The sequence below is a fragment of the Lucilia sericata genome, unplaced genomic scaffold (assembly GCF_015586225.1).
Source record: "Lucilia sericata isolate MDLA Ls3-8-SP2 unplaced genomic scaffold, ASM1558622v1 Contig002367F_arrow, whole genome shotgun sequence".
Classification (NCBI taxonomy): Eukaryota; Metazoa; Arthropoda; class Insecta; order Diptera; family Calliphoridae; genus Lucilia; species Lucilia sericata.
In genome coordinates, this window is record NW_023996171.1 from 1,219 (window position 1) to 17,697 (window position 16,479).

Consider the following 16,479-nt stretch of genomic DNA (forward strand, 5'->3'; position numbering starts at 1 on the left):
TACCGGTACTAAAAGGACCTATCATGGGAATTACACTAAGTATATACATATACACAAGATTACTTTTTATTTTAAAGCAGCTTAATTTTATTATCTTTTATTTCAAAATAAGAAAAGTGATAATAACCCGAGACTCCAATGTAGCTTTAATTTTGAAATTAGTTTTTAATAAAAATAATAAGTTATACGAACTCGAGGACATTTGTTTTAAAGTTATATTATGTAATTATTTCCAATATTATGTATTCTTTGGATATCATTTTCAAGAAATAATATATATTTGTAAGACACATGTGTATGTATAATTACCTTAAAATATAGTTGTTACTATTTCTTAAAAATTATATAAAACAATATTGAAATATTAGAAAATATATAGTACATAGAATATAATATTAAAATAATTAACCTCGAGTCGAAAAACTATTCAGTTTTAATATAAAAAAATATTGTAAGAAAAAAGCGAATTTTTAATTTATAATAAAAACTAAATATTTTTTAAGGAAAATTAATATTACAAAGTAAAAATAAATTCATTAAAAATTTAACTTTAAAAAATTTAATTAAAAATTATTTCAGACTTTAATAGAATATTGGTTTTAATAATATAAAAAAAATATAAATTACGTAAATTTAAAAATTAAAATTTTTTAATTTAAAAATACTATAGTTTTATAATAAAAACTAAATAATTTTTATTCCAAAGTTAAAATAAATTCATTTAAAACTAACTTTAAAAAAATATAAATTAAAAATTATTTCAGTTAATAGAGTATTAGTTTTAAAAAAAATTAGAAAATACAAATTACTTCAATGTTAAAAATTACATTTTACGGAAATTGGATCATATATAAAAAATTAATTATCTTGCTTTTTCTTTTAAAATTTTTTTTAAATGTCGCTTTTTTGTAAGATTAAGTGCTCTTCTAATTCTTCCCTCGATGTCATCTATTTCTGGGTTAGCTCCTACTGCATCTAAAATTGATAAATTAAATAATATTATTTATATTATTTAATAAAATAAACAAATACATAAACTAATTATTTAAAATTAAATTAGTTATTTAATTTGAAAATTTAAATAGACATTTATAAAATAATTTGTTTATAATGGAAATTATTATTATTGTTATAATTAAAAAAAAGTATACCTTTTATTGCATTGTATATGTTTTCGAAATTCTTCAACCTTTTTTTTCCATGAGTCCCATCTACATTATATGTGTATAAAAGTTCTTCAGAAATGATTAAGCCTATATTTTTCACAATATTTTTTCTTATAAGGTTCTTTATTGTTGTCACCTGAAATAGATATGAGACATTTTATTAAATATTTGTATTTTTTCAAAAATTTAATTATGTACTTACATATAAATGTTTATTATTCTCATTAATTTGATTTTCAATTTCATTTAAATTTCTTTCTGAATTTATTGGAAACAGGTTTGAAAGCATATTGGATGTTTCATCCTGCTTTACTAGAATTTTGGTAAGGACATTTTGTGCTGCTAATGCTTCCATTATTTTTTTATTTTGCTCCTTTAATATTTCTGAAATATATGAAATATATAACAAAAATGATTAGTTTTAAGTAAAATAAATATATTAAAATAAATTACCTGTTTGTTGTTTGAACATATTATCTATATATGTTTTCAGTTCTGTGCAATCATGGCAGGATTTTTTCTGGGAAAATTCGGTTTCAGTGGGAATTTGGCGACTTCGTTTCATCTTTTAAATATTAAATATATGTATGTATTGGAAGAAATAAATATTAGTGTAAAATCGGAATTAATAAAAATTTGTTTTGGTAGGGAAAAGATAACATTTTATTTTCTATTTCATCGATGGAAAATTCTTCTTCTTTTGATAAATTATAATCTACCAAAATAATGCCCAACTTAATGGAATCTATTGGACTTTTAAAAAAGCTGCATTTATTGACAAATCTGCTTCCTAACACTGCATTTTTTTCTTTATTAAAACCATTAATTTTTAAAGGTATTTCCGATTTTAAGTAGCATATATTGTCAGGGCTTTTTGAATTAAATACAAACCCACTTTTACAATAACTTACAATTTTCTTTTTTTCTTTAAATCCCTCATCTACTTTTTCAACTATTCTTTTTTCGTTCTGAATTTTATTAAATATTTGTTGAATTATTTTATTAGGTTGTTTAATATAATTTTTTAAAACTTGTAAATAATTTTCGAAATCATACGCTGAGAAGTTTGGTAGAATACCAAACTTTTTCACACATTCACCTAAATGTAAAAGATTGTGAACGTTATGGGAAATTGAATTCTCACCAAATACAAACGCGAAGTCTTTTACAAATTCCTCTAACATATTTTGAGCCACATTAATATTTTGTTCCAAGTTCTTTTGTGCCGACAACAATCTGCAAGCACAATGCAAAAGGAGATACTCATGATAAACCTCATTTGGTACATTTTCTTTAAAAATAAGTATTCCTGTATACAGTAATATTTGGCGAAATTCTGTTGCTTTAAAATTTGCTATCTCCACCAAATTTCTAGGCCGACGAACAAATTCTTTTGAAATAAAAGAATGTAATGATTCCAAATGCCTTGAAATTTTAGAAATTTGGTCCTTCGAAATATTAAACTCTAGTTTATTATGAACTATTCTTAACATCATTTTTCGCATTATGCCTAAATCCACAAGGTGCATACTATCTATTGCCACTTGACTAACCATTTTGACTCCTAAATCCTCCAGTGGAGTTCTTTGAGAAAGAAATATATTTTTATGATGATTTTGATATTTTCTTTCCTCAAAATCTTTATCAGATATTAATACCCCGGACTCGGTAGAATAAGTAAGCACCTTATTAATTTTTCTGCCCACTTGAACGCATTTGGTGCATCCGTGGGAAGATGTGTGTCCAAAAATACCACAAATAAAAGCTTTGGCCGGGGAGTCGCAAACTATTGCCCTAATTTTTAATTTTATTAACTTTCCCTCAAATTCTATGCCATTTTCAATTAAATTTTTCATTTCGAAAATAAAGTCTGCAAAATACTCGGTTATATCGTTTGGTTTATTATTGCCAAGATAAATTCCAATTGGAAGTATAGAAATATTTTTAATATTTACAACTCGCAATAATATTGGCCACAACTGTGTTCTGGAGCTTTTAAAAAGCGGCAGTCCGTCGATATTTACATCGACTATGATTTCTTCGTAGTTCGTTACCACAGAACCAATTGATTCCAATTGTTTCCTAACACCAAAATGTGAATATACACCTGGCGAGACCTGCTTTATCAAAGCTTTTTCCCTGTTGGGTATTAGTGTTTTCATACTAAGAGGAACTTCTAAATTTTCTTCTTTAAGTATAGCCAATAATTCTTCAACTGATTTTCTACTTGGTCTATTCCGAATAATCCATTCCTTCAATTTTTCACTAAGAGAACTACTGATCTCATTGTCCACATTTTCAAATGCTGCCGCTAATTTTTCAGAATCTATATGATTTATTCCACCACTATTTTCTACACTTTGCGCTTCAACATCATTCAAATTGTGGACAAATTCTCTTTTTTTCTGAGAAATTAATCTTCGTATATGCCTCTTACTTACACTTCCACCACTCATTTTACTTACCTTTAAACTTTAAATTTTATTAAATGCACACAATTTTTAATTATTTTAATATTAAACATACAAATACACTTTTACTTCTTTAATTTAACTTGTTTCCACAGCCAAAATATGAAACCGAATGACAAAAATAAGGGTGAGTTTGCAAATTACTCTAGTCCCTATATGTACTTTACAAAGAATAGACAAATACACATCAACATTACAAACAAAATCACATAAAATGGTTTTTCTGTTCATTCGTAAATAATGTCGAAAGTGTAGCTTTTCTTTTATTGTTCTTTATTATTCTCATTGTTTTTTGTTTCTCTCTAGTAGATCAAAAGCAGGAGAGTATTTTTTTTATGAGAACTAGAGTATTTTATTAAAGCGACAACATTTAAGTGTTGTTTTTTTACTGTCATTTTTTTAAATCGTATTTTGACTTTTAGTTTACGATGAATCTCATACATAGAAAATAATACCAAATAACAGCTGTGCTATTGACTTCGCCTTATTAAATTGTCCTCGATAAACGTAACTCAAAAAATTGTTTTTTATTTATGTATGGTAAGCAGTAAAAAAGAAAACAGGTTTAGTCGAAAAATAAACAATAAAAAGTTCTTAAAGAAAAATAGCGGTAATTTACTTTTATTTTTTTGTAGTTTGTTGTGAAAAATTGTATTTGTTATTTAAATTTTTGTATATTTATGTATGTATATTGATTGACCATTAATTTATTAGAAATATTATTTATTTGTATTGAAAAAATTATGTAATTAAATTAATGAAACATTAGCAAAAAATTGCATAAGATGCAAATAATTATAATTTTTTTAAAATACAAATTTACTCCACATTCGTAAAAGGAGAACATGTCACTTAACATGTCCAAAAGTCTCAAGTATTTATCTATAGATTTAAATAAATTTGCTAAAACAAAATTTATTCACTATTTGTCACCTCCTAGGCTAACGCCATATTAATGTGGTGTTATAATTATGATAAATCATCATGGACAAGTTTTGTGTCAGTTCCTTTAAACCAATCAGGAGATAGGTCTAGTTTTCACTTATCACACTTCTGTACTTTTTGTAATAATACTATTTTCACATATCACGGGACAGGTACTTTTGGTTCAATTGATACAAATTTCCCGCAGGGTAGTTAGTTAGTTAGTTAGTAGTTAGTAGTTAGTTAGGTAGTTAGTTAGTTGTAGTAGTTTAGTTAGTTAGTTAGTTAGTTAGTTAGTTAGTTAGTAGTTAGTTAGTTAGTTAGTTAGTTAGTAGTTAGTAGTTAGTTAGTTAGTTAGTTAGTTAGTTAGTTAGTTAGGTATTAGTTAGTTAGTTAGTTAGTTTAGTTAGTAGTTAGTTAGTTAGGTTTAGTTAGTTAGTTAGTTAGTAGTTAGTTAGTAGTAGTTAGTTAGTTAGTTAGTAGTTAGTTAGTTAGTTAGTAGTTAGTTAGTAGTTAGTTTAGTTAGTTAGTTAGTAGTTAGTTAGTAGTAGTTAGTTAGTTAGTTAGTTAGTTAGTTAGTTAGTTAGTTAGTTAGTTAGTTAGTTAGTTAGTAGTTAGTTAGTTAGTTAGTTAGTTAGTTAGTTAGTTAGTTAGTTAGTTGTAGTTAGTTAGTTCGTTAGTAGTAGTTAGTAGTTAGTTAGTAGTTAGTTAGTTAGTTAGTTAGTTAGTAGTAGTTAGTTCGTTAGTTAGTTAGTTAGTTAGTTAGTTAGTTAGTTAGTTAGTTAGTTAGTAGTAGTTAGTTAGTTAGTTAGTTAGTTAGTTAGTTAGTTAGTTAGTAGTTAGTTAGTTAGTTAGTTAGTTAGTTAGTTAGTTAGTAGTTAGTTAGTTAGTTAGTTAGTAGTTAGTTAGTTAGTAGTTAGTTAGTTAGTTAGTTAGTAGTTAGTTAGTTAGTTAGTTAGTAGTTAGTTAGTAGTAGTTAGTTAGTTAGTAGTTAGTTAGTTAGTTAGTAGTTAGTTAGTAGTTAGTAGTTAGTTAGTTAGTTAGTTACTTAGTTAGTTAATTTGAAAGGAGGAAGTATATACAGCAAGTCCGCAGAAATACACCTATCCCTCTATGTGCCTTGTTATTCGCTCCTTATCCAGTGCCTTATGTGGGAATAACCCATTACCTCTGGCCCATCAGACTAGAATACTCACCAGTAACCTACCGGAGGCCTCCAGAGAAATAAATCTGATTATTTTACAGCAGAGTATTAAAATTTCCATCAGATATAGCATTTTTAATAGTTTTATTTAATTTTCAATACACATGTTGCCCAACAGTAAAATGGTCATGTATGCCATGATGCACAGCAAAAAAACACTAGCATATGTATTAGAAGAGGCTTTAATAATAACAGCAACATGTATTGTTTCGTAATTTGCATATAGGATGTTTGGACAAGGATGTGTTTGGGCCAAAGGGTGTTATGATGTGTCGTTTTAAAATGTGTTTCATTTAAATGCATGTATTCTGTACACAATACAAACACGTACATTGTTTACTAACAAGTGTATTTAAATTGCAAAAACAAAAAAATCAGATTTTTTCTACTCATTTTTGTTTTTACTTGTAGCGTGTAACATGCAAAAATTGTTTTCAATACCATGGAACATAATTGCATAATTTTTAAAAACACTCTGTTCGAAAACAAACAAAAAAAGTGGAAACAATATTTTTTCTATGTTTCTGATATTACACTTGTTTGAAAAGTTAAATTTCCATACGTTATGGTTGAGAAGCAAAAAAAACTAATAAACATAAAACAACAAATTGTGTCAAACTATTGGAAAAGTTCAAAAACAGGTGATTTAACTAAATGTTAAATTTAACTAGAAACAGTTTGAAACATTTCGACATGCATGTAAATTTTTGCAATAATGTAGCCACATATACACAAAGTAAACACATATAGACAAATTGATTAAAATTGCTAAAGTTTAATAAAATTTAATGTTTATCCATAAACACAGACCGCATGTTTTTTTCCTATGTTTCAAAGCACATTTAAAATAATATAAAATTAAATTGTTTAATATAATATGTATTGTTGTTATTTTATATTGTTTGAAATAAAGTAATTAAAAATTTATTATTTAGTTTCATTAAATTGGCAAAGAGTAACATTTAACTAAATCACTAGGGCGTATGAGTATTATGTAATTATTCTTTAAGGTCATATATTACACATACGCACTCATGTTAATACATCTCTGGAAGTTGTGTTTATTTCATAAACAATAAATAATTATTACTACATTATTCATAAAATATTAAGTTTAAATGTTGTAAATGACTAAGAAACCACATTATTTTATAATTGCAAACAATTTGCATTTATTCTTACCATACACATACATACTTAATACCCTTTAAAACTTAATTTAAAATAATAATCCCTGCTAGTTTATAATACATGTTCCATATACATATTTATCTTTTTGTGTACATTAACCAAATTTATTGAAGTTTAAATACAAATACATAAAACAATAATCAACATTGATTTTAAACATTAAATTATCTTTACATTAAATAAGTACATCTGGGTGGGTGTTTGTATGTGTCATTGTTTGATTTTCTGTAAAATGTTTACGATTTCATGGTCCTTTAAAAATAACAACAACAACAATGCTAACAACAGTTTTAGTAAAATGTTTTCTTTCACTTAGTTCCTCAGTTTATTGTAGATTATGACATTTATTTTATGACTTTCTCGTTCATGTTGTTGTTATTGTGGTTTTTGGACAAAATTTATGATTTTTGATGCTTAAGTACACACACACACACATACATTTTCACATAAATAAATTTTGTCTCTTACAAGAACTTGTAAATGTATGTAAACTTGTTTTGCTTTCAGTATATTCAAATATTTGTTTATGTTTATATTGCTATTGTTGTTGTTGTTGTTAGTGAGATGAAAGTAAAGAACATTTATTATATTTTGTTTTTCTATCATTTTAACATACTACTTTATTATACATAATCACTTTTGTTAAACAGACATTTGTTTTCATTTTCCATTATAATGATTTTAAAAAGCATGTAGCAAGTGCATACAATTTGTAAGGGAATACAGTTGATAGTAGAGTAGAATCAATTGTACAGTTCAGGTTCTTTCAATTCATTTATTTGTATTGTTGTTTTATATTGAAACAAAAAATATTTAAAGTCCAACACAATTTTTGTTTAATTAACAAAAAATTCTGTATTATATTGTTGTTAACTATAAAACATATATATTTTCTGGAAAATTAGGTCATAATCTCTCTTTGAATTTAAACACAAAGATTTTTTACTTAAAGAAGCTCAAAATACATGCATTCAAATAGAATAATTTTATTGTATTTTGTATTTCGCATTCTCTTACAAAAGAAGTCCTGTCTGATGTTTAAAAGGTTTGTAAATGCATTTAATTGACTCTCTGGTTGGTGAATCTTGGACTTTGCTAATGTTATAGTTGGCCTAGGAGGACCGCCTTTGTGGATAGGTAGAGACACTATTGGCATATCAAAATCTATCCCTATATTAACTGATCTAGGTGCTTGTCTGCTCCCTTTAACTTATGATTTCTGTTGTTCCACAATGGAACTACTAAGGCAGTAGATTAGATAGTTCGAGTACTTGAGCCAGTACTAATTAGAATATCAACTGCAATACCTATTTTGCTTGTTTCTCCCTCTTGTGCTTGTGCAATGTTTCAGTTTTGTTCAATTGTGAGGAATAATGTTTAACACTTGCATCTTGACTGTTCTTTTAGAAGTAATTTTGGGATATACTAATATTAGTAATATCTATACTTAATATTAGTAATATCTATAAATCACGTATACGTATAGGTGTCGTTAATAAAAGCAGTGTATTTTCACAATGTAAAGCACGTGAAATGAAAAATGAAGATTGAATTTTGTTTGATTTTATATTCTTAATGCTACAACCTAACACCTTATTTGCAGTCGATCGTATTAAGTACTTGCTAAACACCCTACCTGTAAAATAAGTATTGTGTTTAAAAATTTCTTTGATTTTAATGAAATATAAAATTATATTTTCAAAGAAGTCTATAAATAAATAATAAATAAATTCATTTTAAAACAATATTAACATGCTTATTTTGCGAAATAATAGATTCATTATACTCATTTTCACTTTATTTCTACAGAAAAAGCAATAAATAATTATTGTGTGGTTTTTACTGTCATCGGTTTGGAAACATGTTTGTAATAAATTTAAATTTTATCTGTATTACGAACACACATGCATAAATCTATGAATACAGAAATATATATAGTGCTATAGAAAGGAAGGTGCCTTAATTTTCTAAATATTTTCTTTAGGGAATTTTAAATAAAATTAACTTCAAGTTTTTATATATAATAAAGAACAGTGCATTAACAATTAAATTTTTTATAGTGCAAATTTATTAATGTTCTTTACTTATCTGGCATGTTGCCTAAAAACAATAACACCTTTATTTTACTAGGATTTCATTTTAATTTTTTAAAGATTTCTAAGATATTTTACCTTATCTAGTGTACCTTATCTAGCGTTTTTTTAACATAATTGATGACAGCTTCAAGAATTACACACTTTTTTGTACCCTTAGGTGCAAACAGTAATAAGTTGAACTATAACATGAGTTATTTACAGTTTAAACTTTAACAATATGTACGAGTACATTTATAGTACTTTTTCACTTTTTTTCTATGACAAACTTACATGTCATGATTACCCAACCGTAAATGCAATGTTTGTTTTATGTAACCAAACCACATACAGAGACAGAGAGAGAAAGGATATACTCTTAAGCGTATAAAGAGACATTAAAAGACATTCATTACAACATTTGTCTGAAGAACATTACAAATGGATTGAATAAGTTATGAAGAAGCAATTAAAAGTGAACCGAATATTACATTATAGTATGCTGCATTTCAGGTCCTCATATTTTAAAAGGATCTAGAAAAGTCCGTCCGTTTGTCTTTTATAAGCATGGCTTTAATCTCTGTTAGCTTTTTATATTCATAGTTAGTTAGTTAGTTAGTTAAGGTAGTTAGGGTAGTTCGTAGTAGTTAGTTAGTTAGTTAGTTAGTTAGTTAGTTAGGTTAGTTAGTTAGTTAGTTAGTTAGTTAGTTAGTTAGTTAGTAGTTAGTTAGTTAGTTAGTTAGTTAGTTAGTTAGTTAGTTAGTTAGTTAGTTAGTTAGTTAGTTAGTTCGTTAGTTAGTTAGTTAGTTAGTTAGTTAGTTAGTTAGTAGTTAGTTAGTTAGTTAGTTAGTAGTTAGTTAGTTAGTTAGTTAGTTAGTAGTTAGTTAGTTAGTTAGTTAGTTAGTTAGTTAGTTAGTTTAGTTAGTTAGTTAGTTAGTTAGTAGTTAGTTAGTTAGTTAGTTAGTTAGTAGTTAGTTAGTTAGTTAGTTAGTTAGTTAGTTAGTTAGTTAGTTAGTTAGTTAGTAGTTAGTTAGTTAGTTAGTTAGTTAGTTAGTTAGTTAGTTAGTTAGTTAGTTAGTTAGTTAGTTAGTAGTTAGTTAGTTAGTTAGTTAGTTAGTTAGTTAGTTAGTTAGTTAGTTAGTTAGTTAGTTAGTAGTTAGTAGTTAGTTAGTTAGTTAGTTAGTTAGTTAGTTAGTTAGTTAGTTAGTTAGTTAGTTAGTTAGTAGTTAGTTAGTTAGTTAGTTAGTAGTTAGTTAGTTAGTTAGTTAGTTAGTTAGTTAGTTAGTTAGTTAGTTAGTTAGTTAGTTAGTTAGTTAGTTAGTTAGTTAGTTAGTTAGTTAGTTAGTTAGTTAGTTAGTTAGTTGTTCGTTCGTTAGTCGTTGTTCGTTAGTTAGTTAGTTAGTAGTTAGTATAGTAGTTCGTTCGTTGTTCGTTCGTTGTTCGTTCGTTAGTTCGTTAGGTGTTAGTTAGTTTAGTTCGTTAGTTGTTCGTTGTTAGTTAGTTAGTTTCGTTAGTTAGTTCGTTCGTTGTTAGTTGTTAGTTAGTTGTTGGTCGTTAGTTGTTTCGTTAGTTAGTTAGTTGTTAGTTAGTCGTAGTTCGTTGTTAGTTGTTGTTAGTTAGTTCGTTCGTTCGTGTAGTTGTTCGTTAGTTCTAGTGTTGTTCGTTCGTTGTAGTTCGTTCGTTGTTGTTCGTTCGTTTAGTTGTTCGTTAGTTAGTTGTTAGTTCGTTTTCGTTAGTGTTTGTTCGTTAGTTAGTTTTAGTAGTTAGTAGTTAGTTAGTTAGTTATTTATTGTTGTTAGTTAGTTAGATTATTCAAGGTGGTCTCAAAACTTTGAACTTGTTCTCATTCCTTTGATGTTCGTAGCAATACTGTGCTGGTATTTATTGATGTTGGTTACTCTGATATTGTTTACTCTCGATACCATTACATGAAGATATTAAAATATTGAATCTACACCGAACCAGTTAAGAAAAATTTATGAAACATTTGTCATAGGAAGTATGAATTACATATATTACTGGATGCAAATCGTACGGGATATCTTTAAAGCAGGTGACCAATTAAAACTGTTCGTGGACGCACTGTATTCCTGATCACAATTAGTCTCGCTGGTAGGAAAATTTGATCAGGATATCGATCAACTTACCCCTGGAGAACTGTCATCATCAAAAGATTAGAAAGTCTGTTGGAAACTTCAGCGACCACCGAATGCTAAGCCCTCTGATATAGATGATATATCTGTTGATGAACTTGTAAAACTAAACATTTATTTCCCTAAAGAGAGAAAGGGCAGAATGGAAATTTTTTGGAAATATATCTGTCATTTCTAAATGGCTACTTCGATCAGGATAAGATCTTGGGTATAGCCAAGAAGTATTCGAGTTTATGTTATGAAAATTTGCCCAAAAATAATCCAGGGACATTAAAAAAATCATACATATGTACGTCTAATATTTCCGAAATTATGCTTATACAAAAGTTTGTGGGGTCTGAAGGACATTCTTCTGCATTTTTACCTTTATTTGAATTTTAATTTTATTTAATATGTCATACAGTGGCTAAAGAGAACATATACAATTCACATACGAATATGTATGCGTATGAGTAATTTTAATAATATTTAAAAAAAGTATACGTATAAAATTAAAAATTATTTTCAATTGTTATTCGGTGATACCGATCGGTATATACTTTTGGGATTATATGTCATATATTTCTGAATTTGTGTTTTGTATTAAAATTTTCTTTCTATCCTATCAAATGTCTCACAGTATGTACTCACAGTTCCGTAAGCAATCACACCTTTTAACAAGACAAAAAGTAGAATAAATAGAATACCACATACATGCATTTTATAATATACTCCCATACTTAAGTGTAGTATATACAAATACAACAATGACAAAAATAAGCAAAAGAAAAGTGTAACAAATGTTCTTCTATTTTAATTTTCAACTTTTGTTTTCACTACAAAATGCATTTTGAGGTTGTTGTTTTCTTTTTTTAAAACTATGGCCTTTGCTGTTGAAGTGAAACCTTTTGACAGGCAAACGTTATAAATTCAACACAATAACTACTACTACTACTCTTTCCTAACAATAGTTCATCATCATCATAAACCCCAATAGAGGCAAATGAGAGTGAAGAGGAGTCATAGTTATACAAAAGAAGAAACACATGATACTGCAATATATGTATGTATGCAACTACTACTGTCACCGCACATATTTGCACGACAGCACAAAGGTGTTGTATTTCAAATTAAATAAGAAAAGCAACTTGCAAAAATTTAAATAGATTTTATTCGGTTGAGTAGAAATGGGGATACACACTATCTCACAACTTATGAATTCATATGTGTTTGGCAAACGTTTTTTAACGTCACCCTTTAATTCACCCGTCATATATGTATAGTCAATAGATACATATTGATACACATTTATACATTAAGACCTCCTATTAAAAAATCTACAATGTTTCTAAATCATGTCACATCCACTATCACCTACTACCAAATGCGCTGTAGGGTATATTACCAAAAGTATAAAAAAGTGAAAAAGTATAAAAAGGCGACAAAACTAAAGTTTTCTTACGTTAAACTTTGTTGACCTGACACACATATGAACAGTAATAATCCATCTACTCACAAACTTATATATTCATGCGAGTCTTTAAATGTTACATTTCTCGAGTATTTTACATCCTACTTGTAGTAGGAAAGATAGATAGTTACGTTCAAATGTTAGGCTATGTTGAAAAAAAAAAAGTTCATAAAAGGTGAACACTAGTTTTACGTGTGCCACTAAAACAATACAAAAGTATTTAAATATTTTATCTTTTTCTGTTGCTGTTGTAATATTTAAATAAAAGAAAATGTTCATAGTTACTTCTAACTTTAGATTTTCATTTGCATTTTTTTATTTTGTTTAATATGTCATACAGTGGTTTAAGTGTATATTTTTTAAATCATAATGGCTAAATAATATTTAATAAAAAGTATACGTATCAAAACAAAATTACTATTTCCAATTGTTAGTCGGTGATACCGATCGGTATATTCTTTTGAGAATTCAAGATTTCGCAATTTATAAAATAATCGATTTATTTAGGAAAATGTTAATAATACTAAAACTAAGAGACGGCTGACATGGTTGTCTTCTTCACAGTCGTCTACGACTCTCAAATGATAACTAATACTTTTGAATCGGATTTGTGTATTCCAGTTCCACATACTGTGTTCAACTAGTATAATCATTTTATTTTACAGAATTTATCTTTAAATTCAGGATTTTTATAGCAAATAAATAATAAATATTAATTTTGGTAAAAATATCTTGTTCAAGCAAACCTATTCCGAGATGCAGAAACATCATTTCCGATGGGATGGCCTCTGTTAAGTCGCCAACATTACCTCGAGACCGTAGACCGAAACATGAAACCATCAAATCCGAGGAATTTATTCTTACTCACAAAGAATACACTGTGGTTTTTCCAGAACGTACCTGAACTAAGAAAGAAAATTCATTGGTATCACTTATATTAGATAACTTTCATCGATCACCATTCAACCCAGCACACTTTTCATTCATTCGACACACACACACATAGAGAATAACATCCAACACACTCAATCTAGCTATGCGGGCGGGTAAGATCCGAATATAATCTTCCTGTATCATACACTTAAAGCCAAATCATTTTCATTGCTTTTATCTACAATCACTTACTCCTCTGTGGTATGAAGTCGAAGTACTTTACGTGAGTACCTGGCGTGGATCCCTAGCTCACGGTGGTACTTTTTCAACCACTGGGTGAGTAAAAAGTAAACAACTCACCACTGCCCTTTGTGTATCTTACACGCAGGTCGCAATTTTTGTACATGGATATGCCGGTCCATGTACAAGCACTTTGCTCAAGTACTCGAGCTATCTAATCTCTTGCCAAAGTAGTCACGTTGGGGAAAGACTGGTGTTATGAGCAAGCTCAATCTACCTACATAATGTCGACCAACCACACTACTATGGCTCTGTTGATTCGGCAACAGCACCTAGGGGACGTAATTGGTAGTCCGAAACACAGATCATATTAATTGACAAGACTTTATTCCAGTGGCCACAAAGACCCACTGTGATAAGTTGAGCATGCACTCAACCATATTGGAAAATCGGTAACAAATTGAAGAAAGGGCAGTGACGACCTTGCACCATATACTCCTCCCCTTTTTGCTAGACCGTAGTCTAACATATCATTCATCGTTCATCGTTACACAATCACACATCCGTCAAATTCATCAATCACTCCATTCTCTCCATAGAATCAAAGTAGACATCAGGAACATCGTTCATCTAATAATTTATTTTTTCCAACACCAACACTTCATATATGAAATGTTTAACTATCTTACATTTTTCTATTTATTTTAATTTGCATATGAGTACATATGTTTTCATATATGAGTTTCTGTTTTCTTTTGCATCTATAGTTAGAACTATTAAAACAAATACCAAAAATAGAAAAGGATTAAGAACGTAATTCAAAATACTCTTCTATAAAAAAAACACAACAAATGAAACCAAACCAAACAAAAATAATATAAAAAGGACTGTAATTATTGTGTGTCACACTTTAGGTTTTTATTTTGGTCCTTCTGACTAAAAACAATATCCAACAATAACAACAAGAATGGCAACAACAGCAATAACACAAATGAGCCTCAGGCTTTTGGTGTTTGAACAAGACATTCATGCAAACACCAAAAGAAAGCACTACAACAAGAAAATAAAGAAAATAAGAAAAGAGTGCAACAAAAAAAAAAAAAAAACTCAAAAAGATAAACAACAGTAACAGTAACAGTTTTTAAATTTAAACTAAAGTTGTCTATATTTATGTTACACTTGAAGTTTCCTTTTCCTTTTTATTTTCATTTACTTGGTTCGTTTGCTCTTTCGTTCGTTCGTTGGTTCGTTCCGTTCGTCTGTTTGTTTATTTATTTGTTTGTATTCTGTGTGAAAAAGTTAATTAATTTGTTAAGTTTTTTGGAAAACAACATTTAATGGATGTTGGCAGTAAACAACAACATCAACAAAACAGAAAGATAAAAAAATTAAAGAAGATGTGTATACAAAACTGAAAACAAACTTTAGTTGGATTTCGTGTACATGATTTTAATGAACTACTTGCATTTCAGGTTCATAAATTATTAAATGCTCTAAATGGAACTGCTGCAGCATTCTTTGGTCATATTGAAAATGTTGGCAAAATGTAGGTTAATCGAGTATTTCTTTTTTATCTTGAACATTTATATCGAGGGGGTGATATACGGTATACGTACCAAAGAAAAGAACAACTTAAAAATCCTGTCCGAAGGTCATCATGATTTATTCAACGTTAAAAGCTTTCGGATATAAAGGTGTATGTAAGTAAGAAAAATTTGTTAAATGTTATGGTTAAAATGTTTAAATTTCAGTTTGATTTGATAAAACTAAGGAATTTTTCAGGCTAAATTCCACAATGCTCCAGAGGCGGCGGCTAGCTACTGTGGGCGTGCCACATTCAATATAAGAAAAATCTAAAGTTGGTATATCTGAGAAAATATAACTTATAGAGTTCTGAAATTTTTTTCTAAGCCACTTTATTATCAAAGTGAATATGTAGGACAAAAAAATGGGCGAACTTTTAATAGGGGTCGTGGTACCTCCCATAGAAATTAAATACTAAAATTTGTTTATCTGAGAAACTATTAGAGTTAAAATTCTAAAATTAATCTAAAAGAACTTTGACATACGTGCGAATATTTAGATAATAAATTGGCGGACTTGATTTTAGGAGCGTGGTACCTCAACGTTTATCGTTTATCTGGGAAACTATTGGAGCTAGATACCTTAAATTGTGTACGAAGAACTTTAGCATCCATGTGAACATTTGGAAATAAATGGGCGTACAATAATTAGGGCGGACAGGCACTTCCCATGTGAAGTAAGTAAAAAAATTCGTTTATCTGAAAAACTATTAAAGCTAAAATAATAAAATCTCTCACGAAAAAGTGTGACATGTATTTGAACATTTAGGTAATAAATTGGCGGTCTTTCAAGAAGGAGGTGCCCACATCTTTCTCATCCTTCCACATTAATTAACTATAAAAATTCATATATCTTGGAAACTGTTAGAGCTATAATGTTCAAAAATCGTGGGCTTCTATTTTTATGGATGGACTTTTATTAGTGGGGCTTGGAACCCCCGTAAGAATTGAATACATAAATTCTTTGTGAAACTAGCCTTAAAATCCCCAAACTTCTCACGGACATCTTTGACATCCATGTCCATATTTGGATAATAAATTGGTAGACTAGCAATAGGTGGCGTGGCACCACCCCATGAATTAAATGCCAACATTCTTATATCTAGGAAATCATCAGAGCAAAAATTCTCAAATTTTGCATGGCCAACATTG

General features: G+C 28.4%; 1 protein-coding gene across 1 annotated transcript; it reads right to left on the bottom strand.

Moving 5' to 3' along the window:
- Positions 1 to 870: 870 nt before the first annotated feature.
- On the bottom strand, positions 871 to 3,622 carry LOC119613848 (the record flags this gene model as incomplete). The annotated part of the gene is made up of 5 exons (XM_037969915.1): positions 3,191 to 3,622; positions 1,620 to 1,731; positions 1,369 to 1,550; positions 1,152 to 1,302; positions 871 to 975 (listed from the first exon to the last, which is right to left on the bottom strand). Coding segments are annotated over exons 1-5 (982 nt in total), but the record flags the coding sequence as incomplete, so codon positions are not given.
- Between the last annotated feature and the right edge of the window lie 12,857 nt (positions 3,623 to 16,479).